This window comes from Panthera tigris, chromosome D1 (genome assembly GCF_018350195.1).
Source record: "Panthera tigris isolate Pti1 chromosome D1, P.tigris_Pti1_mat1.1, whole genome shotgun sequence".
In the NCBI taxonomy this organism is placed as follows: domain Eukaryota; kingdom Metazoa; phylum Chordata; class Mammalia; order Carnivora; family Felidae; genus Panthera; species Panthera tigris.
In genome coordinates this window covers 113,152,480-113,179,345 of record NC_056669.1, presented here as the reverse complement: position 1 = coordinate 113,179,345, position 26,866 = coordinate 113,152,480, and the positions used below count along the sequence as shown (strand labels likewise).

The 26,866-nt window shown below is 66.7% G+C and overlaps 2 protein-coding genes across 2 annotated transcripts in view; one reads left to right on the top strand and one right to left on the bottom strand.

Moving 5' to 3' along the window:
* Window positions 1-26,866, top strand: part of LSP1 (lymphocyte specific protein 1) — a 41,072-nt gene that overhangs the window by 13,422 nt on the left and 784 nt on the right. Inside the window, 10 exon segments of the mRNA XM_042957548.1 lie at window positions 16,317-16,451; window positions 18,806-18,927; window positions 18,930-18,972; window positions 20,708-20,903; window positions 21,252-21,344; window positions 21,611-21,654; window positions 21,824-21,905; window positions 22,698-22,832; window positions 23,169-23,246; window positions 23,396-23,501. Coding sequence (XP_042813482.1) covers window positions 16,317-16,451; window positions 18,806-18,927; window positions 18,930-18,972; window positions 20,708-20,903; window positions 21,252-21,344; window positions 21,611-21,654; window positions 21,824-21,905; window positions 22,698-22,832; window positions 23,169-23,246; window positions 23,396-23,488 — 1,021 coding nt within the window. The 3' untranslated portion in view covers window positions 23,489-23,501.
* LOC122230978 (proline-rich protein 33-like) lies at window positions 24,751-26,593 on the bottom strand. Its single transcript, XM_042957547.1, is given in 2 exon segments — window positions 24,751-25,806; window positions 25,808-26,593. Coding segments are annotated over 2 exon segments (1,320 nt in total). The 5' UTR covers window positions 26,072-26,593.

The window sequence follows — 26,866 nt, the reverse complement described above, 5'->3', positions numbered from 1 at the left end:
GATGGATAGATGATGAATGGGCGAATGGATGAATGGAGGGTGGATGGGTGGGTGGGTGGATGACAGATGAGTGGTGGATGACTGGATGCATGGGGAAACCACAGGAAAGTTGACGTCAAATACTCTGCCCTGTTGTTCCTATTAGGACATGCTCCAGTTATAAAGCTACGAATGCCGGCTGCTGCATTTAAAGAGCTATTTTTTGCCACCTCCCACCCACCGGCATTTCTGACAGATAATCACGTAATTCTATTTTAAGTTCTTAGTGACAGAGAACTCCTGACATCCGAGGCAGCCTTCTCCCCATGGGAATATTTTTCCTTCTTTTGAACCAAACTATACCTTGGCACATTCCCTTCCTGGCTGTCCGTGACTGGGATTCCAGAACCGAGAACAGGAGGCGGGGGTGGGGGATGGGGGAATGCGCAGGTTGAGATGGAAAAGAGGCTCGGGCTCACTCTCCCTGGGTGATCTGGCTCAGCCTGAGGACCGACCCTGCGGCCTTGCTCCCCATCCCTTTTCCGTGCTCTGCTAGAAGCTTGAGGTGTGGACAGCTCTGGCAGGATGCTGGGGATGGGTCATGGGCACAACACCCGCGTTCTCTGGCTTCCCCGGGGTTGTGGGAGGGGAGAGCTGCGGGTGCCCCTCCAGGACTGGCCACGGGACTAGCCTGTGGAGGGCGGAAGGAGCCAGACTTCATGACCCCCACGAAGTCTGCGCTGGCCAGCCACCCCCTGAGTCACTGCGGACCTGAGCTGTGGGCCCACGGGGCTGCCCCTCCAACACTCACTGCCCTCACAGTGACTCGCTCGCGTGTGCGCCGCTCGCCCATCTGATCGTAGCCTCGCCTCTGTCCGGTCACACATCCCCCGGGTGGTCTCAGTCCTGGCCACCCGCGCCAGCACAAGGTCGGGCTAGCTGGGGACCCGGGCCGGCACGAGGTCAGGCTAGCTAGGGACCCGGGCCGGCACGAGGTCAGGCTAGCTGGGGAGGTGAGAGGGGCCATGCCACTGTGCTGCGGGGACAGAGGGCGGCAGGGACAGGCGGTCAGCAGACCGGGTCGTGGTTCTGGCTCTCCGGTCCCAGTTCGGAGACCTCGAACACCGGTCTGTGCCTCGGTTTCCCCACGCGGGACCTGGGTGCGTTGGCGTCTGCCTCCCAGAGCGGCCGTGAGGGCTGGTGAGCCGGGCGAGCCGCTGGATGTAAGACCGCTGGGCACTGAGCTGGGCTCAGCGACGCCCCGCCGACATGAGTCCAGTTCCCGCCTTGTCCGGTCACTCGCCCGCGAGCATTCTCTAGTGAGTCACGGCGACTAAGCCCAACCAGAGGAACAGTGGGCTGGGCTGCACCTCCCGGGCCTTGGCCAGCGCACGGGGGCAGGGGGCCTGCTGGCCAGGGCACCGCACTGACCTGGTGCCCACCGGCCACCCTGGGGGCGTGCTCTCTGGTATCGCACGGGGCTGGCCGTGTTTGTCTCTGCCTCTGGGGTCTCCCTGCTCTGAGCTCCCGGGGTAGTCGGGCAGGGGCCGGGGCGGGCAGGGGCTCCCCATTTGGGGAGCTGAGAGGATTCCCCCCTCGAGGTGATAAGTGGAGCAGAGAGCTGGGCATAAACAAGGGGAAAACTGGAGAACCAGGAGGGAGGGGAGGGAGGGAGGGGGAGGGAGGGAGGGGAGAGAGGGAGAAGAGGAAGGGAGGGGAGAGGAAGGGAGGGGGAGGGAGGGAGGGGGAGGGAGAGAAACAGAGATAGGGGCAGAGAGAGCCACAGAGGGAGAGGAGAGGAGACAGGGGCTGAGTGTGGGAGCAGGGAGGGATTGGGGGGGGGGGCTGGCGAGGAAGGAGCCGAGAGCCCAGGCCAGCTGGGGCAGGCCAGGGGGGCTTGATCCAAGACGTCCATAAAGGAGAGGACCAGTGGGCTGGCCAGGCCAGGCCCAGGACGAGGAGAGAGGCAGGGGGGGATGGAGAGGCAGATGTGGGGGGGGGGGGAGGGGGGAGGGGGGAGATACCCTGAGGGTAGCAGGGATGAGCTGCAGGGGGCTGGAGAGTGAGTGAGGGCGGCGGCCGCCAAGGTGACTGAGGGGACAGGATGCCCATCACAGGCCGCTGAGGTCCCGCTAAGCCCCGGAGCTGCTGGGCTGGAGGGTTTTCTCTCTGACATTTTTACTAGTCTCGGAAGGAGGGGGAGGGGGAGGGGGAGGAGGCCGAGGGGGGAGAAGGGGGCTGGGGGGAACAAAAGGGAAACGGCTGCTAGGCGTCCTGAAGGGGAGACCCACAGAGCGCGTGAGGCCGCACAGACTGGGGGGGGGGGGGGGAGGGGGGGGGACAGGGGCACCCGGCCCCCCGGGGACAGCCAGCAGGGAGCCAGCCCCGGAGACCCCCCCCCCCCCGGTGGAGAGACACAGGTCACAGACAGGCAGAGGGGGAGAGCAGACGTGGGAGGGGGCGTCAGAGGCAGAGAGACCAGACAGCCAGACAGAGGGAGCGACAGCTCGGATCCAGGGACAGGGACAGGGGACGAGGGAGCAAAGGAGGGGACGGGAGAGAGAAAGAAGAGAGGAAGGGGGGAGAGGGGTCCCGGTGGAGGAGGAGGAGCAGGGGGAGGGCAGCAGACAGAGGCCGGCAGCCTTTGAAGAAGGAGCAGCCGCGTCCCCAGGGCTGGGGTCAGGCCAGGTCGCCGGGCCGGAGGCATGAGTGGCTCTGCCCTCCTGAGGAGAAGTTCCAGCAAAAGGGGCCTGGAGAACCTCGTGAGGTAGGTGCCCTCCGGCCCGGGCTGGGGCAGGGCGGGCAGGACCGGGGCGCCGTGGGCAGGGTGTGGGCCGTGCGCACGTGCGCCGGCCGCTGTTAGTTCGGCTCCGCCGGCCGCGCGCCCTCCTTCTCTCCCACCTGCACACCCGCCTGGCCTCGGCCGGGCCGCGGTCTCCCCAGAGACCTTCTCCTGGCCCTGGGGCCTCCGCCCCGGCCCGCCGCTCCCAGGGCAAGAAGCGGGTCTCCAGCACCGCTTCCGAGGCCTCGATGTGCTCCCGCCGGCCCCTGGGGACCACCCTGTGACCCCTTGCCTTACAGACGAGGGAGCCGGACTTTGCGGCCACACTCCCCACCCCCCGTAGCGCACCAGCCCTGCGTGGGAGGTGCCACAGGGCCGCGGTGAGTGCTTGGGCCTCAGAGGCAGATTTTCCCCAGCTGAAATCCTGGCTCCTGCATCGTAGGGCTTTGGTCCGGGACCCTGTCCTCCCTGGACCTCAGTTTCCCCCTTTGTAAAGTAGTGGTCTGCTGGTACCTACCCCGAAGAGGACGAGAGAGAGAGCAGAGGCAAAGGGCCAGAGGTGGGCTCAGAGCCCCTGCTCCATGCCACGGGCCTCTCGTGGCCTCACTCTGAGCCACCTGCAATGTCCTTCCTCCTCCTCTACCCTTCCAGGCGTCTAAGGCCTAGCTGAAATGCTGCCTCCTCCATGCAGCCTGCCTTGGCTTCTCCTTTGACGGCATGGGGCGCGCTGGGCAGACTGCAAGCTCCTGGAGGGAGAGACAGGCATCTCAGCACTCCCAGCTCCACCCAAGCCCTGACTCCGGGAAGGAGGAGGGACAAGGGGTGCGGGTCGGCTGAGAGCAGCCGGCACCCCTCCAGCTCGGGACAGTCGGGTCCCTCAGACCCTGAGTGATGGCTCTCTCCCGGCCCCACGCAGGCATGGCTCCAGGGCCCCCTGCTCCAGGGTCAGGACACGTTCCCTTGCAGCCACCCGCCCCCCCCCCCCTCATAAGGTGGACCCCACGAGTCAGCTGCCGGCTTCACGTGTGTTCTTTTCTGGCTCTGCCAGGCTCCTCCCCTGAGCGGCTGACCAGGGGACCCTCATGCAAGACCATGCGTCTCAGGTGGGCCTCCACCTCCCTGCCCAGCGGGATGTGGCCGCCCAGGGGTCACTGCTGCTGTCCCCATCCAGAAACTTCTGTGGCCAGAGGACCAAGGGGCACCGGGGGTCAAGCCCCGGGGCTCACCAGCGCTGCTTAACAAGTGGGGAAATTGAGGCCCAAGAGGGCAGTTGTACCGTACATTGGGGATGACAGAAGGAGCCCCGACGCGGGCTGGGCACACGTCCCTCGTCGCAGGAGGACGTGGGCCACAAACACCTGTCCGGTGGTAACCGTGGCTCCGTTCTGAAACCCAGCGTCAAGCTGCTGTCCTGGGTGAGCAGGGGACACCCTGGAGGCACCGATGGGGCACGGCAGGTGTGGCACAGCTCAGCCGAGAGTGGGGGCCAGGCCGGTGCGCGGGCCCGGAGCCCCCAGAGGACCTGGACCGGGGAAGGCGGGCCTGCAGAGGCCAGTGGGGCAGAGACAGAAGGAAGCGGCCCTTTGGGCCCCCTCGTGGGGGGCGTGGGGGGCGGGGTGGAGAGCAGGCGAGAGCGTCTCCCAAAGAATAACGTGGGGGCGTCTGTCGCACCCCGGCAAGCCAGTTGCACACCGCACACGGGGACGCTCACGGAGGCACACGGACCGCACGGCTTCCAGGCCCAGCCACGGCCGGGCTTACACCCCCACGCGTGGACCCGAGAGGCCGGGCGGCCGGCGGCATCCCCGCTGCCCTCACTGAGATTAGTGTCTCCTGCGTCTCGGCCGTGACTCCCCGAAGCCTGGGCAGACGACCGTTGTCCTCGTTTGACCGACAGAAAACCAGGCGCAGAGAGGCTAGTGACTCCCCCCAGGCCACCCGGGGCGTGGGGGAGCCTGCCCCCCCGGGCCCCGCGCTTCACCAAAATCCTTCGCCACGGACCTCCTGGGTGCGGGGTGGGAAGGGGGGCGTCGGAGGCGGTGCCCCTCGCGGTGACAAGCTCCAGAGGCGCATGCGGGGAGCCGGCTGGGGTGGGTGTAAATTGAATCCAGTTTAAGCAGGCTAAAAATGGGCCCGGGGAGGGGGACTCGTCCCCGTGCCCCTCCCGTACCCTTGGCACGGCTTGGCACAGTCCTTGCGGCCCTGGGGGCCCTCCTCAGCTGTCAAAGCTTCAGGGGGGCAGGGCCAGCCGGGGACCACTCCCTCCTCCTGCAGCCCCCAGCCCAGCTCTATCCCCCTTGCAGGTGGCTCCCTCCTGTTGCCCCCGGGGTGACGGGGGATCCAAAGCTCTGCCCGGGCCCACCTTGGGCCAGGCCCGCATTAGCGATGACCGGGGGGCAGCAAGGGGACCCTGGGCGCCCTCACTTCCACAGGCCTCCTGAATTCTGGGCTGCCTTCCCGGGTTAACAGTCTTTGGGAGCCTGGCTTTCTGAGGCAGCGGCCTGGCTGGCACAGCCCAACGGGGCTGGCTGGGTCACCCTGCTGGCGTCCTTATCGGCGTTTGGGCTCCCAGTCTCCCAGGGGAGGCTCTCCGGGCTGGAGGAGCCTGGCACAAGTCCCTGTGCCCACGCCTCCCCCCCCACCCCTGACAGCCTTCAGGCCTGGCCCCCGCCCCGGGGACGCCAGGCCCGGGAGGCCTCTGGGGACCCCTGTGTGGCCAGCAGGGCAAGGGATGGGGCTGGCCCAAGGAGGCGATGGGTGGGGGGAGGCCAGGCCTCCAAACCAGGTTCCAAAGAGGCGTGGCTGCCTCAGGCCCACCCAGGGCCCCAGATGGGAGGGGGCTGCCCTTGCCCTGGCAGAGCCCCGGTGTCTGGTGGGTGGTGCTGCCCTGGGACCAAGCGGTCTGTCGGCCAGAGCCGCCCCAGGAACCCCAGCGAGCTGGCATCGCGGGGGTGTGGGGACTGAGCGGCCCAGCCCCCTGGGCAGGACGTCAGGGCCAGAACCCAGAGCACTGAGGTTCGGGCCAGGCTCCAGTCCCGTCCCTCGAACCAGAGCGGGACAGGGCGGCGAGCAAGCAGCAGCCTGGGTGCCTCGGGCACCTGTGGGCTCGCCACCCCCCCGCGCCCCTGCTGCAGCATCGAGAGGGCACCCCGTGGCTCATGGGCCCCGAGGGGTGGCTGGAGAGGCCACGGCTCCCAGGAGCGCCTCGTCTAGCTTGGACTGGCTCCGCACAGGTTGGTGGCCGGGGGCCGACGCACACAGGTGTCCAGGGGCAAGTGGGAGCTGGTGGGGGGGTAGCCCTGGGGGGCCCCTGGGGGCAGGGAGAATGTGGGATCTGGCGGTGGCCCACCCTGGAAGGTGAGAGCGTGGCTGTGAGGGGCATTGCCCACCCAGGAAAGGAGAGGTCCGGACGCGGGTTTGACACGAGGCTGGGGCTGGGGCGTCGTGTGCCCGTGGGCTGTGAGGCTCTTCTAGAGAGTGTCCCTGCAGGCGTGGGGACAAGGCCATGGAAAGAGAAAGGAGGTGAGAGACAGGGAAGGGGATAAGGAGGAGGGGGCGAGGGGCAGGAGGTCTCCACGAAGGCATAAAGAGGGCGTGCAGGGATGGAGACGTGATGGGGACGGGGACAGGATGGGGACAGGAAGGGACAGGATAGGGAAGCAAAGAGGACAGGATGGGACAGGACAGGCATAGGAGAGGGATAGAGGGGGACAGGACAAGAGAGGACAGAGACAGGACAGAGTAAGGACAGGACAGGATGGGACAGGGGACGGGATGGGGACAGGATGGTGGGCAAGAGGAGGGTGAGGTCGAATGAAAGCAAAAAAGAGGGAAAGGATGAACGAGGCAGGGGACGGGGTGAAGGCGTCGTGGAGGCTCATCAGCCCCTCCCATGTGTCCCCTCCCAAGTGTCTCCTCCTATGTGTCTCCTCCCACATTGTCTCTCCTACGTGTCCCTTCCCACGTGTCCCCTCCTGCGCTGCCCCTCCCATGTGTCCCCTCCCATGCTGTGCACCCCCGCTATCTGCCCCACATTGTCCCATGCTGTCTGTTCTACGCTCTCCACACTGTCCCCTCCAACACTATCCACCCACACTGTCCCACCCTGTCTCCTCCCACACTGTCTCTCCTCTATTGTCCCTTTCCATGCTGTCTGCCCCATGCTGTCCCCTCCACACTGTCCTCTCTCACATTGTCTCTCTCATACCGTCCCCTCCCATGCTGTCTGTCCCATGCTGTCCACCCCCACTGTCTGCCCCACACTGCTCTCCCCACGCTGTCCCCTCCCACGCTGTCCCCTCCCACACTGTCCCCTCTCACATTGTCTCTCCCATGCTATCTCCTCCCATGCTGTCTGCCCCATGCTGTTCCCTCCCATATGTCCCCTCCCATACTGTCCACCTCATGCTATCCCTTACCAGGCTGTCCCCCACCTGCTGTCCCCTCCCACGCTGTCCGCTCCACACTGTCCACCCCACACTGTCTGCCCCACGCCGTCCCCTCCCATGCCGTCCCCTCTCATGCCATCCCCTCCCATGCCGTCCTCATGAAGCGGCAGAGGGCAGGAGGCCCCAAGGGCCAGAAGGTCTGGGAGGAGGTCTGGGGCGGCCAGTGTAGCGCCTGCGGCTGTTCACCGGGGAGATGGGAGGGGCCGGAACGGGCAAGAAGGAAGGAGGGAAGGCCAGTGAGGCCAAGAGAGGGGGACAGGAGAGGAGAGGGGCTGCGGGTGGGGCCGCGTCTCCTCTGAGCGGGGCAGACTCCCTCTCGACCCTCCGGGTGCCCTGCACCAGCCGGCAGCACCTGTGCGCTTGGAGCCCCAAGTCAGACGCCACACTGATCAGCCTCAGTTTCCCCTCCTGCAACAGCCCCCAGATCCCGCCCGTGTCCTCAGGGACAGACACCAGGACAGGTCTCGCCCGACTCAGCCAGCGGGCCACCCCAAGCCCGGCCCCGCGTGCCCCTCCGTGTGGATAAGGAAGCTGAGGCTCGGGGAGGGTTCGAGGCCCGGTGGGCAGGCAGCGAGGGTCTGCAGGATTAAGGGGCACACGGCCAGGAGCTGTCACGGCAAGACTGAATGGGGGCCAGTCCAGGGGTACAGCCCCGGCTCCTGTTCTGCCATGCCCCCCTGGGCCCCAGGATACTCAGTCCCAGGGGCTGGAGCACCTCAGAGGAGGGGCTGGGGGCGGGGGCAGGTGGCAGAAATGGCCCTGGCAGTGTCCAGCACAGGGTCAGGCCGCTCCGTGCACTTGGGGGCTCTTCGGGGAGGCAGGGCCGGGAGCCGATGGCAGGCGGCTGAGCCAGGCTGCGTCCGGGGACGGGGGTGGGCAGCCGGGCTTTGAGACCCCGGGATGACAGCCATTTGGGCACTGACTGGGCAGAGCCGGGCGCGGGGCCCTCGGGGTGTGCGGAAGACCGGGGTACGACCCGGCAGGGGGATGGGGACAGGGCGGCAGAGGCCCCAGCCGGTGCCAGCCACCAGTCGCGTGTCATGGAACGTGCCAAAGCCCAGCCTCGTGAGCGCTCTGAGCCCTGTGCCAGGCGGTCCCAGCCCGGCTCGGGAGCGCCTGGCTTCCCTGGAGGGCCGTCCAGCGCCAGGAGGAGCCGGGGCCGGGACTGGAGGTGAGGCCGGGGCCACCAGGCAGCCGGGGGGGGGGGTGTGTGGGGACCGTGGGGTCAGTCCCACACACGGCCCGGAGGCGTGGGCAGGGGCAACTCGCTGACGCAAAGGATGCGGAGGGGCGGGGAGGGGGGGGGGGTGCCTGGGTGTCTCCGGGACACTTGGCCCGGACCCAGCAGCACTGTGGTCAGTGACTCGGAGAAGAGTCACAGCACGTGCAGCGTGCTGGGCAGAGGGAGGGACGGTGAGCCCGGGGCCAGTGCCCGTCTCTGCCACGCCAGCATCCCACAGGCAGGGCGAGCCGGGGGGAGGGGGAGGCCTCGCTCTCTGACCCCAGGCCCGGAGGGGCAGGCCAGCCAGAGCAGACGGGGGCAGAGATGCGGAAGAGCCGCGGTGCCGGGGCAAGGAGGCTGACGGTGGAGCACATCACAGGAGGTAGGGTACCCAGCAAGAGGGAGGTGACGGCCAGCCAGAGGGACATCAAGCTTGGTTCTGGACCTTATTGTGGGCAGAAGGGGACAGTCCCCGATCCAGACTCTGGGAACCGAGGGAAACCTGGGAGAGAAGGACTTGGAGGCAAAGCCCCCACGAGGAAGGTTTCCGGGACACAGACTCTGTCTCCCTCGAGCCGGAACCCTCTGCCAGCGAGCAGGCGCCTAGGCGACAGAGACTCCCCGGCACAGCCGCCTTCCGGTCAGGCCGTTTGGGCACATGATGAGGGTCCACCCAGCTGGCCCGGATGCCCTGGGGACCGCTGGTGGGATGGGCTGCCCTGGGCTGGGTCGCCCGGACTGGCATTGGGGGTCTGGGGCGAAGCCGGGCCCTGCACGGGGCTGTCGGGGGAGAGGCCCGCCGGCCCCAGGGAGCCTGGGCGGCCCACGTGCTGGAGGGCGGCAGTGGGCAAGGCAGGGACCAGGAGAGCAGCTTAGTGGGGGGGCGTGTGAGCAGGGAGGGAGGAAGGGAACCCCAAGGAACGGGTGCTCTCCCCACACCACTTTCTCCCGGAGGGGCGCCCGAGCGGGATGTGCTGGGACTGGGGGGGGTCACCCAGGAGGGGCGTGGCTCTATGTCTGGACTGGGGGGATGGGAGCAGAAAGGATGGCGGCCTGCACACTGCTTTGCTGCCCCTTCCTCTCCGACGGGCCTCTGCTCACCATGTCAACCATCACCGGGCGTGGGCACCAGGGACCCTGTCCCGAGAGGACTTCCTGCCGGCCAGTCCCCGATGGCTTGGAATAGGGGCCCTCGCCTGTGGTGCCTGAGCCACAACTTGGGCGCAGCGTTGGCTTTCTTGGAAGCTCTAAGGTCCACGGGTGCAGGGACCTCACTGTGGGCCCTGTCACCTGACGGGATAGAGAGCTGGTTGAAGAGGGGGGTGGGGACGAACAGGGGACAGGCCACTCCAGACCCACGAGCAGGGGAGGGGGATGGGGACAGCGGTGGCAGTGGCTGCGGTCTCTTGTCTCCTTTTCCCAGGAGGAGACCTCTCAGCCCCCCCTTCAGCTGTGAACTGGGGTGGCCGTGCCCCCTAAGTGGGGTGAGAACCGGGTGGCATCTTGAGGCCTGAGGTGGGGGGCATCCCGGGCCAGGCAGGGTCTGGAGCTGGTGCTCCTCAGGGGACCCCGGTGACCTGAGGGCCAGGGCAGAGACGACCCTCCCTGATCTGCCCCCGGGGCTGGCAAAGAAAGATGGGCAGAAAGGGGATTCCTTGGCTTTGGGGGCTCTGTGGGGCAGCTAGGGGGTTTCCCCAAACAAGAGCCCCCCCAAGTGCCACCCCACTGGGGGAAGATGAGGGCAAGGAGGCCCAGCGAGGGCCCTACGGAGGTGACATGGTGGTTAAGGGGGTGCTGGCCTCGATGGCGAGAAGGGGATGCCCAGGCAGAAGGTGGGCCCGGCTGGGGGCTCGGGGCTGATGAGGGTGTAAAGGATCCCGGTGGAGAAGCCGCTCTGGACTCCCTCCCCTCCCCGCCCGCCCCAGGCAGGGCTCCGAAGGCCCAGAGCCCCCCAGCCGGGCCGGCCGGTGGCTGGGAAGGAGCGAAGGTCCCTCCTCTCAGCCCTGGCCTAGGCCCCGGGGCAGGTGGAGCAGGGCCCCCAGAGGCCGCGGCTGTGCCCCACATCCCCCAGCACTAGGCCGGTGTCCTGGAGGAGGCCCCAGCCCGGGGGCCTCTGTCCCTCCCCACTTGCCAGGGTAGCTTGTGCCCCCAGCCTGTGCCTTTCTCTCTGTGAGCAGGTCCGTGTCCCCTCCTCTGGGGAGACTTCTTAGATGGGGCCTGCCCACCAGGCCCAAGAGGGAGGTGGTGTGGGGCAGGCCAGGTCGGCCGACGGTGCCATCCAAGGGGAAGCGGGAGCTGGGGTGGCCTGGGGAGGGGTCTTGGTTCACACGGTGTGCACCCTTTTTACAGCTGGAGAGCTGAGGCTGGGCCTGGGGTCTCATCCTGGGCAGGGGGTCAGAGAGACCAAAGCCACAGCCCTGCCCTGGTCCCAGCCCCTCCACCTGGGCTGGCGGGCTGTGTGGTTGCCTCCCTTTGGCCTTCACCCCATCCCCCCCTCACCCCTTCAGCCTTCACCCCATCACCCCAGCGAGGTCAACAGCCTCCCCCCCGACCTGTGTCCCCTGCAGCTGCCTTCCACGGAGCTCCTCCCTGCTCAGAACCTCCTGGGACCCCCAGAGTCCCTAGCTGCTCTGCCTTGGGTCTTCCGAGACCTAACAGGACCCTCAGGCCCCTGGGCCCTGCCTTGTTAATGCTGCCCCCTCTGGGAGCAACCACAAAGGGGAGGGGCAAGAAGGATTGAACTCCTGCACAGCTGGGCGGAGCTGCGTGAGGTGCCAGCCTGTGAGGGGGAAAAACGGGGGAGGAGGAGGAGAGGAAGAGGAGGAGGGGAGGAGGGGAGGAGGGGAGGAGGAGGTGGGGAGGTAGGGAGGAAAAGGAGGAGGGGGGAGGAAGGGGAAGAGGAGGGGAGGAGAAGGGGGAAAGAGGAGGAGGGGAGGTGAGGAGGAGGAGTGGAGGGGGAGAGGAGGAGAGGAGAAGGAGGGAGGGAGGAGGAGGGAGGGAGGAGGAGGAGGAGGAGGGGAGGGGAGAGGAGGAGAGGAGAAGGAGGGAGGGAGGGGGAGGAGGAGGAGGGGAGGGGGAGGAGGGGAGGTAGGGAGGAAGAGGAGGAGGAGAGGAGGAGGAGAGAAGAGGAGGAGGAGGAGGGGAGGAGGGGAGGAGTAGGGAGGGAGGGGAGGAGGAGGAGGGGAGGGGGAGGAGGGGAGGTAGGGAGGAAGAGGAGGAGGAAAGGAGGAGGGGAGGGGGGAGGAGGGGGAGGAAGGGAGAGGGAGAAGGAGGAGGGGAGGGGAGAGGAGGAGAGGAGAAGGAGAGAGGGAGGGGGAGGAGGAAGAGGGGAGGGGAGGAGAGGATAAGGAGGGGAGGGGGGAAGAGGAGGAGGAGGAGAGGAGGAGGAGAGAAGAGGAGAGGAGGAGGATGGGAGGAGGAGAAGTAGGGAGGAGGGGAGGAGGGGAGGAGGAGAGGAGGAGGAGAGAAGAGGAGGAGGAGGGGGAAGGGGGAGGAAGGGGGAGGAGGAGGAGGGGAGGAGGAGAAGTAGGGAGGAGGGGAGGAGGAGAGGAAGAGGAGAGAAGAGGAGGAAGAGGGGAGGGGGGAGGAGGAGTGAGGGAGGGGGAGGATGAGGAGGGGAGGAGAGGAGGAGGAGAAGAGGAGAAGTAGGGAGGAGGGGAGGAGGAGAGGAGGAGGAGAGAAGAGGAGCAGAAGAGGGGAGGACAGGAGGAGGCGGGAGGGAGGGGGAGGAGGAGGAGGGGAGGGGAAGAGGGGAGAGGAGGAGGGGAGGTAGGGAGGAAGAGGAGGAGGAAAGGAGGAGGGGAGGGGGGAGGAGGGGGAGGGAGGGGGAAGAGGAGGAGGGGGGAGGAGAGGAGAAGGGGAGGAGGAGAAGTAGGGAGGAGGGGAGGAGGAGAAGAGGAGAGAAGAGGAGGAGGAGGAGGGAGGAGGGGAGGAGGAGGAGGGGAGGTAGGGAGGAAGAGGAGGAGGAGAAGGGAGGCCGGCAGGAAGGAGGCCTAAGGCCTCGGTGCTCCAGGCCTCTCCCTGTGCCCCAGGCCTCTGCTCCCTGGTCATGTGAGACCCTGCTACCCCACTGCTGTCCCGGGCTCCCTGAGCCACCGCGTCCCCAGTTAGCCTGGTTACTCTCCCTGGGTCAGCGGGGTCTCGCCTCACCCGTAGTCCCTCTGTCTCCCCAGGGACTCTGGAGATCTGGAGGCTCCTGTGCCCTCCCGGCCCGGAGCCCTCCCTGCCAGTCTAACTGCATCTCCCCTCCTCCACGCCCACTGGGCCTCCTTCCAGAAAGGACCTGAAGGCTGGCACAGGGCTTCCCGGGGCCGCCTCACGGGGGGCTCAGAGACTCTCCCGTCCGCCTCCCGCAGCCGCCCCTCCGGGGCCACCTGAGCGCTCTGGCCGCTGGCCTTGGCTTGGCTCTTGTACCCTCTCCCTGGCCCACACACTCCGGTTCATCTTTCCGACCCAAGTTCAAGGTCGTCTCCTGGGCTCCCCTGGGCAGCGGGACTGGGCTCGTTGCGGGGGGGTGGGGGTGGGGGTTGTCCACCTGGGGCAGTGACTTTGAGGAAGCCCGGAGATGCGCCCGGAGACCTGCTGCCGGAGGGGGCACGGCTGGGAGGGCGGTCTGGACCCGCGCCAGGGCCCTCGGGTGGGGTGTGGGGGGAGCCGGGTCCCCCCAGCTGCATCTCCGTGTGCCCACCCCTGGCCCCGGGCAGCAGCGTGCCCCTCCCGCCGCCCCACCCCCCACCCACCTGCTCATTTGGGGCCGCCTTCGAGCTCCCCGCTCACCCCGCTGCCGCCTCTCTGCAGGGACGAGTGACCTCCGGGGCCCTGGCGGTGCCCACAGACCCCTCCCCCTGCTGCCTGGGGCAGCCCCCCGCCCGCCTCGCATAACCAGTGAGGGGCACCCTCGGAGTTGTGGGGCGTGGGGCTGCCCTCCCTGAGCTCCCTGACGGGGCCCCCGACCTCTGCCCTTGGGGGCTCGCTCTCTGGGAGTCGGGGACGCTTGCCATCCTGCTGTCCCCGGAAGCCAAGGAGGAGGAGGAGGAGGCCTCTCTCCGGGCTGGCTCCCACTTCACTCACGGGCTCTACGGCCGCCGGAGGGACCAGTGGCTCTGCAAGTGTCCACCCCGGTCGACAGCGTAGAACCCCCTGGCGAGGCGGGGCGCGGAGGGGACCAGAGACCCCGGGGGTGGTCGGTCCGCGGTGGGGCTGACCAGGGCTGCTCCCCCGGCCTCTCTGGCAGCTTCCTCTGGCCGTGTCGGGGACACCTGTGGCCCAGAGGGTGCCCCGCAGACCTGAAGAAAGGGTTCTCCGACGACAGGCCTGGCCCTGCCTGGCTGTCCTCCCTTTGGGCCCCTGCCCCGAGCCCGGCGCCCGAGCTCTCCCCTCGACCTTTAGGCACCAGAGACGGGTGGCCTTTAGGCCTTTAGGCGCCGGACAAGCGGCCTGCAGGGGGCAGAGTCAAGCCGGGACCAAAACCACGCAGGCAGACAGGGGAGGAAGGAGGTGGGGGCAGCTGCGAGGGCCGGGCCGGCTCAGGAGCCTATCACGGGACCCTGGTGGGGGGACCGGGGGGCCGCAGAGGGAGGAGTGGGGGGCCGGCGCCCCGAGTCGGGGCCGGTAGGCGGTGGACGTGGCCAACGGGGCAGCCCCGAACGCGGGGACCCCCACTCAGAACGGGGAGCTGGGAGGCGGCCCGGGGCCCGCTGGGGTGCGCGCGCCCCGTGCACCTGGGTGGGGGCGAGGCCCCGCGGCGGAGCCCGATGCTGGGGGAGCAGAGCCCCACTCGGCAGCCCCCGGGGCTGAGCCCGGGCTGCAAAGAGCCAGAGCAGACACAGGAAATAGCCTAATTGCGTTCGCTAAGGAACACCAAATCCCTTACAGCTGCACGCGGGCTGAGCCAGGGGCCACGGGTGGGGCGGCCATCGCCGGTGTCCTGACAGCTCCGTGGAGCCTGCCAAGGGGTCTGGGCTGCTGGCCGGGGAAGGGGGGCGCCTTTCCCAGGCCAGAGGCCCCCACCCCACCCCAGGAGAGCCGCCCCCTCTCAGTTCCCAGAACGGAGCCCAGCTGTGGAACAGTGAGGGGTGAGGTCACGGGAGGGGCCAGAGGGGCCGCATTACTCACATCCTGGGGCTGGTGGGAGGGGGGAGGCGAGGGGGAGGGCCCCTTGTCCTTGGGCCGCTGGGGCTCCCGGCCCAGGGCTTTGGGGAGACGCCAGGAGACCCCTACCCCGTATCCCTTGTCTGCCTGCCCCCCCCCACCCCGCCCCCCGGCCCCTGCCTGTCAGGGCTCCCGGGGCCACGTGCAAATGGCGGGTCGCAGAGCGTGGCCCTCAGAGGGGCCGGCTCACAGGGCCGCTTGTCGGGGCGATGGCAAGGACAGCAGAAAACGGGGTCTGGAGCGGGGACCCCGGACCTGCCATTTTGGCCCCCGCCTTGTTCCCGCTCGTGAATCCGTGTGCGTGCTGTGGGGTGTTTGGAACCGTGGGTGGAGGGTGGGTGAGCGTGCCACGCGGGCCTGGGTGTCGAGCTCACGGAGGACGTGTGTGTGTGTGTGTGTGTGTGTGCACGCGCATTATTGCCTCGTGTGCACCTGGGCGTGCAAGGGGGGCCGGGCCCGCGTGGGGCTCTTGTGGCCTGGACGTACCGCCCGACAGGTGGACCCCAGAGGATCTGCTCATGTCTGTGTGTGGGGTGACAGGCAACTTGCGGGCTCTGCACTCAGATCTCGGGGCAAGGGTCTGGGGAGCGGGAACCACGACCCTGGGCCCCAGGGCAACACTTCCCCAGATAACGTGGCCCTGCAGCCTCCGAGCCGAAGGCCCAGGGCAGGATGGGAGCAGGCGTGGGGAAGGAAGGGCTCCCTAGGCCCCCGGGGGTGGGAGCCGAAGGCACTTCTGAGCATCGAGGGTGGGAGACCAGGGGTGCTGCGGGCTGAGCAGGTCTGTAGTCCCAGGTGGCCACGGCGGGGGGCGGTGGGGGGGAGCGGGCCTGGAGCCCGGGGCTGAGGAGGGCCTGGCTTTTGTCTGGGAGGCTCTGGGAAGACCTGGGACAGATTAGATCATGGCTGGCAGGGCTGCTGAGACCATGGAGCCGGCCGTCCCGGCCAAGGGACGGAGTCCCAGAAGGAGCGGGCCGCGGGGTCAGGCGGCGGGCAGCAGCGGGAAGGGACCGAGACCCCAGGCTAGGGCAGTGAGCCCTGCAGAGGCAGAGACCAGGACTCCCCTCTCTGGGTCCAGTGGAGCCTGGGTGGTGGGGGAGGCAGGGCCGTGTCGGCGACCCAGGCCCGGGGTGCCCCCCGGATGCCGACAGTGTGAGATCTGCTAGGCCAGGGCCAGGGGGACCAGGCTGTGAACCCCTCGTCCCAGGCTGACCTTGTGTCGCCCTTAGTGAGGGACCCCGAGAAGCCACGGGGTCAGCGTGCACCGAGGGAACAAGCTCTCTGGCTCTGCGGTGGCCTCGGGTCCGTCCTCTGTGAACGGGCCCAGAGAGGTCAGGTTCAGGGTGCAGGCAGCCTCTTCTTGGGGCCCTTGGGGGGGCAGGAGGGAGGGCCCCAGCCGGGGTACCCGGGCAGGGAGGTGGCTGCCCGGCTGGGTCTGCCCCTGGCCTGACAGTGCCTGATCAGCGAGGCTGCTGCCACCGGATTCCAGTGGGGACACGTGGCACCTGTCTGGTACCTGCAGCAGCCGCTTCCCAGGGCCTCGGGGGCCACAGAGCCAGGCCCGCCCGTGTCCCGGCTCTGATTAGGTCCAGGAGGCCTGGCTGCTGGGCTGGGGGTGGGGGGGGGAGGACAGAGGGTCTCAGTCCTGCCTGGACACCGGAGCCCCCTCCACCACCGGGAGGACAGGAGCAGCGGGGCGCAGGCTGAGGCCCGACTGACGCTCCGTGTCCCCCAGGCTCACGACTCAGCGGAGCGCGGAAGATGAGGAGGAGGCCGCCCGCGAGCGTCGCCGCCGGGCGAGGGACAGGGAGCTTCGGGCCCGGGACGAGGACGGCGGCCAGTCCCCCGAGCCGCCGGAGCGGGAGAGCCTGTAAGCCGCCCCCCAGCAGTCCGCCTGGCCCCGCTCCCCCGGGCAGAGGGGAGGCTGGTGGTGGGGCCCTGGGCTGGGGCTCCCGGAGGAGGAGAGTGAGGAGGGGCTCAGCGCGGGTGCGGAGACAGCTTAGGGTGAGGGTCCCTGAAGCCCGAGGCGTCAGTGGAGGCGGCCGGCCGGCCGGAGGGACTCACGTGCGGCCACCCCTCCCAGCCAGCCTCCCAGAGCGCTGACTCAGGCTCTGGCCGCCCTGCGCGGCCCTGGCCCCTGCTTGGACCGACACTGACCCCAGCTGCGTGGCCCTGGCCCCGGAGCCCCCCGCCCAAGCTCCCTGCTGCCGGTGACTCATGGAGGCCACGTCCAACTTGGCGGGCCGCAGGCCGGCTCGTTTCCTCCCTGGGCCCAGGAGGCCTCCGCGGCCGGGCTGGGCTGTTTTTACAATAATGCCCCCCTTCCTCCCGCCCCTGTTTTGTTCCATTTTCTCCGAGTCAGCAGCTCTGGGCGGGGGTGGGGTGCTGCAGCGGTCACGGCCCCTCAGGCCAGGTCCTCAGTTTAGATAGCAGGGGCTGGGGGCACATGGGGAGCCCACCAGCACCAGATCCCAGTCCTGCCCTGACGGGGGGGGGGGGGGGCGGGGGACAGGGTCTCACCCTGCTGCCCGCGGAGGGAGCAGTCACCAGAGCCCTGGAGGGAGACATGTCACCCACACACGGGGACCCCAGGGTGACAGGGGAGGCACAGCCCAGCAGTCAGGGGGCCCTAGACGAGTGGAGGAGGCACAGCCCAGCTCTTGGGGAGCCTTGGACTGATGAGGGAGGCATAGTTCAGCTCTCAGAGGCCCTAGACTGATGGGGGGGCACAGCCCAACTCTTTGGGAGCACTGAACTGATGGGGGAGGCATAGCCCAACTCTCAGGGGACTCGAGACCAAGGGAGGAAGCACAGTCCAATTCTCAGGAGGCCCTAGACTGATGGGGGAGCACATCCCAGCTCTCAGGAGGCCCTAGACTGATAGGGGAGGCATAGCCCAATTCTCAGGGGGCCCTAGACTGATAACGGGAGGCCTAACCTAGCTCTCAAGATATCCTAGACTGATGGGGAAGCACAACCCAGCTCTTAGGGAGCTCTGAACTTATGGGGGAGGCATAGCCCAGCTCTCAGGGGACTCTAGACTAATGGGAGGGACAGAGCTTAATTCTCAGGAGGCTCTAGATTGATGGGGGGACATAGCCCAGCTCTCAGGAGGCCCTAGACTGATGGGAGAGGCGTAGCCCAGATCTCAAGAGGTCCTAGAGTGATGGAGGCACAGCCCAGCTCTTAGAGAGCCCTAGACTGATGAAGGAGGCATAGCCCAGGTCTCAAGAGGTCCTAGACTGATGGGGGAGTCACAGCCCAGCTCTCATGGGACTCTAGACTGATGAAGGAGGCATAGCCCAGCTCTCAGGGGACTCTAGACTAATGGGAGGGGCAGAGCTTAATTCTCAGGAGGCTCTAGACTGATGAGGGAGGCATAGCCCAGATCTCAAGAGGTCCTAGAGTGATGGGGGAGGCACATCCCAGCTCTTAGAGAGCCCTAGACTGATGAAGGAGGCATAGCCCAGCTCTCAGGGTACCAAGACTGATGGAAAAGGCACAGCCCAGCTCCTGGGGAACCCTAGACTGATGGGGGAGGCATAACCCAGCTCTCAAGGGATAGACTGATGGGGGAGGCATAGCCCTGCTTTCAGGGGAGCCTAGACTGATGGAAGAAGCATAGCTCAGCTCTCAAGGGACCCTAGACTGATGAAGGAGGCATAGCCCAGCTCCTGGGGAACCCTAGACTGAAGGGGGAGGCACAACCCAGCTCTCAAGGGACCCTAGACTGATGGGGAAGGCATCGCCCTGCTTTCAGGGGAGGCTAGACTGATGGAGGAAGCATAGCTCGGCTCTCAGGAGGCCCTAGACTAGTGAGAGAGGCACAGCCCAGTTCTCAGGGGACCTAGACTGATGGCAGAGGCACAGCCCAGGTCTTAGCAGGCCCTCCACTGATGGAGGAAGCACAGCCTAGCTCTGTGGGAACCTTAGTCTCATGAGGGAGACATAGCCCTGTTCTTGGGGAGCCCTAGCTTAATAGGGTCAGACACAACCTCGGCCTCAGGCAGCTCCAGACTATGGAGGAGACACAGTCCTGCCCTCAGGGATTCTCTAACAGCGGGGAGGCTCAGCCCAGCCATGCGTGCTGCCCCTGGCAGACAGGGTCTCCCACCCCTGGAGCCCAGGGTCTGAGGAAGGAAGGAGAGGTGGCCAGTGTGTATAGCGTGCCCCCTGCCCCTCATGGCCCCGTCCGGCTCTGAGCACCCGGTGCTTCTCTTTTAGCCTCAGCCTGAAGCCCTCGGAGGCCCCTGAACTGGATGAGGACGAGGGTTTCAGTGACTGGTCCCAGAAGCCAGAGCCACAGCGGCAGCCCTGGGAGGCCGGGGGGGCCTCCAACAGCGGGGAGCCCCTCGGAGCGAGAGTCCGGAGGGGCAGCAGGAGGAGAACAGGCAAGTGGGGGTCAGAGGCCGGAGGCAGGGTTACCAGGCAGGGGCGCTCTCCAAGCCCCCAGCCTGTGCCTGAGCAAAGGCCACCGGCCCCGCAAAATGCCCCCGGGCTGGGAGCAGGGGGAAGGGAGGAAGAGAGCTAGACGGCGGCGGGGCGGCGGGCCGAGGGGCTGCGGGGAGGGGTGGGGAGGAAATCTCATTCCTGGGCTCCCCAGGGCCCCTGGGCCCCATCCAGACCAGCTGCGGCCCGGCCAGGGTGTTGCCACATCAGCACACATCTGCAGCCCACTTACGTAATGGAGGCTCTGCGCCCCTGCCGCCCGCCCGCCCCTTCCTCCCTCGGGGCTGGCTGATCTCCATTCCCACGGAGGGGAGCAGGTATTTCCAGATGTGTGGGCCTGTGAGTTGGCCTGGGGGGACAAGCTTTCCAGATGTGCAGACGTGTTTGCTGGGCTGAACAGGGCAGGAGGGGGTGGGGGCCCAGGGATGGGGGGCTGCTCCGGGAGCTTTACCCCCACCCCAGTTCTGGGGTCTGAGGCACCCTGCAGGCGTGCTCAAGGGCCCCCCACCGTGGGCAGGGTCCAAGCTCTACCCAGGAGCTTCAAGCTTGGGGGACACCACCTCCCGGCCCTTTAAGGCCCCTCTAGTCTCCATCTCTAGCTAGGACCGTCCCCATCTCCAGTCTTCCAACCACCCTACCAGCAGGCTCCTGCACCCCAGGAGCCAGCTGCCTGGCTGGGGCCCTGGTCCTGGCCACCCCTGGTCACCGGTGCCCCTGCAGGCCTCATTTTCCCCCATCTGCCTTTGAGGCTCAGTGCACACCCTACCCTTCTGAGGTGGGTCTGGGGTCTGCAAGGATGGCCTGTCCCCTGGTGTCGGGTGGCCGCAGCCCTGCCGGCTGCCTCCTCTTTCCCTCCGGCCTCAGGCCACAGCTGTTCCCAACAGCAGGGGGCACTTTGGCTCTTCTGTTGAACCCTCCTGCTCTGCTCACAAGCAAGCCTCCTCCCCGCCCCACACCTGCCTGGCCCCGGGACCCGCTGGAGCTGAATGGGCCCTCTGTGTGCCCGGCCGGCTCGCACTGACCCACCTTGGGCGGTGGGTCTGGGTCTGGGCTGGCACCAACACCAAGGGGCGTGAAATCATGGAAAATGCGAGAATTTCTTGCTGGTTCAGTCCTGCTCAAATGCAGAGCCCTGCTGGCTGCCGGCGGGCATAGCCAGTGCAGGCAGCCCCTCTTCTCAAGGGTGCCGTCCTAGCTGTGACCTCGGCCCTTGCCTTGTCCCTTAGCTGATCGTCCCGCAAACCACCCACAGATCCTGCCCTGCTCCTATGCGAAACCCTTCTTCCTCAGGCCCACCTGCCTCCCTCATGGAGCAGGGCAGAAGCAGGCGGAGGGGGGGAGGGCCTAGGCCAGCAGGGTGGACACAGACAAGCATGGGCCGGGGGCTGGGGCCCATCCAGAGACTCTGGAGACCGGGTCCGGCCTCCGAGTGTGAGGCGAGAGGGGGCTGAGGCAGCGGGCCCTGTCTACAAAGGCGCCCCAGGGCTGGAGGGCTGCCTCCGAGGTCCTTGGGCCCACTTCCCCCGATGAGGCTGGGGTCTCAGGATTCCTTGGCACTCAACTGGTCAGACCGCCCCACCTTCCGGACGGAGAAGCTGAGGTTTGGAAACCCAGAGGGACTCAAACCCAGCAACTGAACGACCTTCACCGGGATTGCATCCCTCCCCTGCCCCCCAGGCCCCATCAGCATGCCTGCGGGAGCCAGGGTGGTGATGAGCAGAGTCCAGCCAGAGTCAGCCTGGAGGAGTTGCATCTGAGCCCCAGCTCAGAGCTCCAGGACGGGCCGGGAACAGAGGAGACAGAGCCCAAGGACCCAGAGGGGACCGTCCAAGGCAGCCTGGGGCCGGCAGAAGCCGAAGAGGCAGACGAGCAGGTGATGGTGGCTCCCTTTGGGGTCCGGGTGCACCCCGCCCCTCGGGCTGGGTCTGTGTCTGCTGACCGTCTGCTCAGCAGGCTGCCCTAGAGGGAGACGCCCCCCCCCACCCCAGGCTCTGTGGCACCCGCATTCCCAGAAGGAGGAGGGTCTTTGTGACCCTGGGATCAAGCGACTTTCCTCTGGACTCACCAGTCCCCACTGCAGAGAATTCGAGAAACAGAGCATGTCAGGGCTGGAAAGGGCCTGAGGCCAGGGAGGGGAAGATGTTTGCTCCAACAAGTCCCGAATGGGGCAGGAGGGGTGCAAGGGGTGCTCATCATATAAACTCTGATGTTCTATTCCTAGCACCAGAAACGCCAGCAGCCCAGGACGCCCAGCCCCCTGGTCTTGGAGGGTGCTACCGAACAGGGCTCACCTCCCCTGAGCCCCAGCACCAAAGTAGGTCGAGCCCCAGAGCCTGCTGCCTTTTCCTCTTTCCAGAATCACAGCACCAACCCCACGACAGCCCCAGAGAGGAAGCCACACGGCAGTGCCAGGAACACGAGTACACCCTGCTCTTTCTCTGCCATCCCCCCAGCCTGGCACTCAGCACATCCCTGAGAAATGAATCAGCGGATGGCTCGATTGGTGGATGGGAGTCACTGGGGCAATGGGGGGGTGGGGGGCTCTGGTTGGAGACTCACATCTCTGCTTGCCTTCCGCAGCTCATCGACAGAACCGAGTCCCTGAACCGCTCCATCAGGAAGAGGTGAACCTGCTGCTTTCCAGACTAGGACTTGGGGTTCCCCAAGACGGTGTCGAAGAGAGGGGCCTGGGGGCTAGAGACGCAGAGCCCCGAGGGAGCTCTGGTAGGGGCCAGGGTGGGTGTGGAAGCCCAGTGAGGGAGCATGGGGCGTGACCCTTCTCCTACCCTCCAGTAACAGCGTGAAGAAGTCCCAACCGGCCTTGCCCATCTCCAAGATTGATGAGCGACTGGAGCAGTACACACAGGCCATTGAGGTATGCTCAGGCCTCCCTTCTTCTGCTGGGTCCCTCCTCCATTCACATACCCATTGTCTCATCCCAACCACACCCCTCCATCCAACCAATACCCTTGTATGCAACCAATACCCCTCCATCCAACCAAGACCCCTCCATCCAACCAAGACCACTCCATCCAACCAATACCCTTCCATCCAACCAAGACCCCTCCATCCAACCAAGACCACTCCATCCAACCAATACCCTTCCATCCAACCAAGACCCCTCCATCCAACCAAGACCACTCCATCCAAACAATATCTCTCCATGCAACAAAGACCACTCCATCAAACCAACTCCCCTCCATCCAACCAATACCTTCCTATCCAACCGATGCTCCTTCATCCAACCAATGTCTTTCCATACAAACAACACTCCTCCATTCAGCGAACACCCCTCCATCCAACCACCGCTCATTCAGACCTACACCTCTCTGTCCTACCAACGCCCCTCTCTCCAACAACCCCCCCATTCAATCCGTGCTCCTCCAGCCCTATGTTCTGAGCAGCATGATAGCACCACATCTGTCTCTTACCCCACCATATCACCTGTGCTCCTCAGATCAAGAAGGTGTTTCACAAGTACACCAAATGGAGGCACATGCATTTTTTTTTTCAGAGTGCCCTGCCCTAGCCCCTTACTGGTAAAGCACTCCTCTGGAAATACAAAGATGTAGAAGAAGTCATGTATTGGAGACCCTCACCCTGGCTTCTCTGACATGTCCCATGTGGCTGTCCACTAAAGTGGTCCTGGGTTTTTCCTCCTCTGCAGACTGCTGGCCGGACCCCCAAGCTGACCCGCCAGCCCTCCATTGAGCTGCCCAGCATGGCTGTGGCGAGCACCAAGAGCCGGTGGGAGACAGGAGAAGTGCAGGCTCAGTCCACTGCCAAGACCCCCTCTTGCAAGGTAACACCCATCCCAGGGTGAGGTGGGGTCCCCTTGGTGAGGCAAGTATGAGGCTGTCTAGGCTGCAGTGTGGGTAGACAGAGCACTGGGATGTTTGGGGGGTGCTCACCAGGCTGGCCCCCAGAGTGGAAGGCCATGTGGGGGAACTGGTGGCCCAGTGCATGTAGGTGGTGCCGCTTTCCCTTTCTTACTTCCTCCCCTGGGCTCTCGTACAAGGAAGTGGGTGGGCAGGCCTGGGACCCAGCCGGGCAAGGCTGGACAGGAGAGAAAGGACCACGGCTTTGAGTTCCCTGGTCGAGGGTCTGCACCTGTGACATGTCCTTCCTCTGAACATAGGATATCGTAGCTGGAGACATGAGCAAGAAAAGCCTCTGGGAGCAAAAAGGAGGCTCCAAGACGTCATCGACAATTAAGGTAGGGTCTAAATGTGGCTGATGTAGGGAGGGCAGGTCTAGCAGTCGAAAGCAAAGAGGGGCTATCCTCAGTGTATCCGGGAGGGCTTCCCAGAGGCAGCACCATCTCCGTTCTGCCGCTCTCAGCTTTGCTCTTGGTCACCTCTCCAGCAGAGCACTCCGTCTGGAAAGAGGTACAAGTTTGTGGCCACCGGACATGGGAAGTATGAGAAGGTGCTTGTGGACGAGGGCTCGGTGCCCTAGGCTGCCCTTCTTGGTGAGTCCAGGGCAGCAGCCCGAGCGTGAGGTGTCGTGTGTGTGGAACGGGTCCTTCTGGGAATGTGGAGCCATGGACAAGGCCCGCTTTGTTACAGCTGCAAGGGCGGCCTGTGGGGACTGAATGCCCGGCCTTGGAGCTGGTCGGAACCCACACTTGGCTCGCTCTCCTATACCAGCTGGGGGCCCCTCCAGGGTCCACCACCCCGCCCATCACCTGGTGAAAAAACATGGTCCACTGCCGTGGTTAGACACACTTTATTAGTGGCCTGGGTCCCAGGATCCATTTACAGCACCCGTTATGCCCTGCGTGATGCAGCTGGCCGCCTGCTGGCTGCCTCTTCCCCTCCTGAGTCCTGCACCCAGGCACCTCCGTGTCCCTCTGCCATCACTGCTGACCCCATCAGAGCCCTGGCCCCTGTCTCGAGTCAGCGGGGACTGCAGACGCGGGGGCCCCAAAGCCGCATGAGGCCTGGGGTCCCCTCTGCTGCCTCCCCTGCCCCGGGACCAAGGACACCCGTCCTTACCCAGCCATCGAAGCTGGGCCCCGCCCCCATCTCCCGCCAGCGAGCCCCCCTCACACCTTGCCCCCCAGGCGGGGGGATCAGAGGCGGGCAACAAAAGGAGCTGAGCCTGGGGTCTGGCCTCCCCCCACCCCCCACATGTGTCAGGAATGACAGTCAAACCGCTGATGCAGCCACTGGTGCCACGCACAACTGAGTCGCCCTGGCCAGCCAGCCCTGCTCTGCACAGCAAACATAAATCTGTCCCCCATCTTTCCCGGAGGGGCGGGGGGACCACAGAACCCAGCCCCAGCATCCTCCCTGCCCTGCCGGCCCGCAGCCCCTCAGGAGCCCAGGCACCCCCCTGCACCTCCTTGCCCCGAGTCCCGAGCCATGGGCCCTGCTGTGCGGGGCCGACTCATCTACCCGCTGCCTCATCACTGAGCCGTGTTCCTTCCTTCTTGTGCGTGGTTTTACCCCGTTAGCCCCATATATATTCTAACCCAGTGCAGACCCCTTCTCTGCCCCAGTCCATGCCATGGAGACCGGCCTCCTCCCCGACCCCACCTGCCCCTGCCGCACCCCGCCACAGTCCTTCCTGCTGCAGCCTGTCCGTCCCGCACCTCCCGGCTGCCCGGTGTCCGTCCGGCCCTGGCGCCCTCTGCAGTGGCCGTGGCTCCCCAGCTGGACCCCCTGTCCCTCTTCTGTCCACACCACGGTCCTAGGCCCCGGTGCCGCCCTGACCGGTCACTGGAGCTTCCAGCCAGCTGCCGTCCGGTTGAAGTTCTTGGGCTTGGGGTTTAGGTCCACGACGGAGTGGACTATAGGGGGCGGCCGGGCGGCTGCCTCCTGCAGCTTCCGGGCGTTGAATCGCGGCCTGCACAGGAAGGGCAGGCGGCCCAGGCCGGCCAGGGTACAAGCCCCATCCCTGGGCCCAGCCGGGCTGCCTTGGGACTTGGCCACGGACATGCGATACAGCACCGCGTCCCACATCCTGGAGGCCCGGGAGGCTGGGGGCCGGGACGCTGGGAGGGCGGGGGCTGTCACCTCTTGCCCCCCGCGCTCTGGGCTCTGCTCTGGCCCCGGGCATGGGGATGTTTCCGCCTCCTCCATCAGCTGCTTCTTCAGGCGCGTCCAGCCGCTGAGCCGGGGCCTCGGTGCAACTTTGGGGACAGGGTATGGGTGCGGGCCTGAGGGCGGGGACGGGGACGAGGCCGCCCGGGGACTGGAGACCTGCTCGGCCTCAGCGGCAGGGCCAGCCACAGGGGGCTTCTCCACGGGCTCAGCTGAGGCCGGCCTGTGAGGCGAGGGTCCCGGTGAGCGGTAGGTGGGGACTATGGGCACCACAAGCCGAGTGCCGCCCTCTCTGGGCACCAAGGCCTCAGGGCCAGGGCACTGAGGAGGGGGAGCCTCAGGGCAAGGACCGGCAGTCTGGGCCTCTGTGGGCAGAGGGCGGATGTGGGCCGCGGGGGCCGGGGGCTGGGCCCCAGGAGGGTACGGGACCGTGTCCCGGTCCTGCCCACCAGACCCCCCATCTGGGGCCGTCTGGCAGGGCTCCGGGGTCCTGGCCCGTGGGGACGGCACGAGCCGGATGTGTACCTGGCTGACGTGGGTGGCCCCTGCTGTGGGGGCCGAGACCTGCGTGAAGCCGCTGGGGGACCGGGTGGGGTGCAGGGCCGGCGTCGTGAGCCGGAGCCCCGTGGCCTTGAAGTGGGCAGCCAGGCTCCTGTGCTGAGTGAAGCTGAAGGGGGCTGTGGACGTCTGCAGAGGCGATGCCACGTGCTGGATGACGGAGGGGTGGGGGGGAGCGGGGCAGGGCGGGCACGGAGCGCGGGCCCTCCGCGGGGCGCGGGGCCGTTGGCTCCTGGTCGTGGCTGGCCTCACTCACGGGGGACAGGGAAGTGCGGAAAGCCCCCAGTGGCACGGGGGCCCCGCCCCCGGTCATCTTCTTCCGGGCAGCCTTCCTCAGAAGTTTCTGCAGACGAAGGTTGTCCTTGCCTGGCTTGGGCAGCAGGGGTGGCGGGGGTCCCGAGGGCCCCGGGGGGCACAGGCCGGCCACGATGAGCATCGTCGCACCCTGGGGTGGAGAGGGACAGCCGTCACAGGCCGGCCGTCCTCTCTGCCGGTGCCCCGCCCCCCCCCCCCCACCCCGTGGTGAGGTAGGAGCTCCTGAGGCCCAGAGGGGTCACGGCCCGACCCTGACCATCAGAATCTCTGCTTCCCGAGCGCCCGGCACCTGCCGGGTGTGTCCCTAGCAAGTCTGTCCGCGTCCGCAGCTCTGCGGGGCGGCTCTGCCTCCAGCCGCTTCAGAGAGGAGCCCACGGAGGCCCGAGTGACTCGGTGGGTGACGGCCGAGGGCGCCGCCCGGGGGCACAGCCTAGACCGTGAGACCCGTGGACGGGCTCCAAGGGGGAGGCACGTGCTGGGCCGGCCGCCCGCCGGGGCAGGAAGAGCGCCCGCCCGCAGACGCGTGAGGGGCGCCACACCGTCGCCAGTCTGACCACAGGCTCGTCCACTGTGAGCCAGCGGTGAGGGTGGCGGCCAGAGGCTCAGGAAAGCTGAGGCTGCATCATCAGAGGTCGATTGGCCGGGAGGTGGGAGCAATTTTCGCTGAGCTACGCTAAATGGGATATTCCCGCAGACATCCTGGCTGGGGTGGTCCTGGCCAAGCCGCCCGCCCTGGTTTCTGGGCGCCACGTGCTCGCAAGGACGTTGACAAATGGCGTCTGGGCCAAGCCGGAGGCCGGCCGGTTTGTGGGAGGAAGGAGGCCCGGAGCTGCCGGCCTGTGGGGGCCGGCTCTGTCAGGCGGGAGCGGGTCTGCCTGGGGAGGGGCCTCAGGGGTCTGCCCGGGGTTCCCGCTCG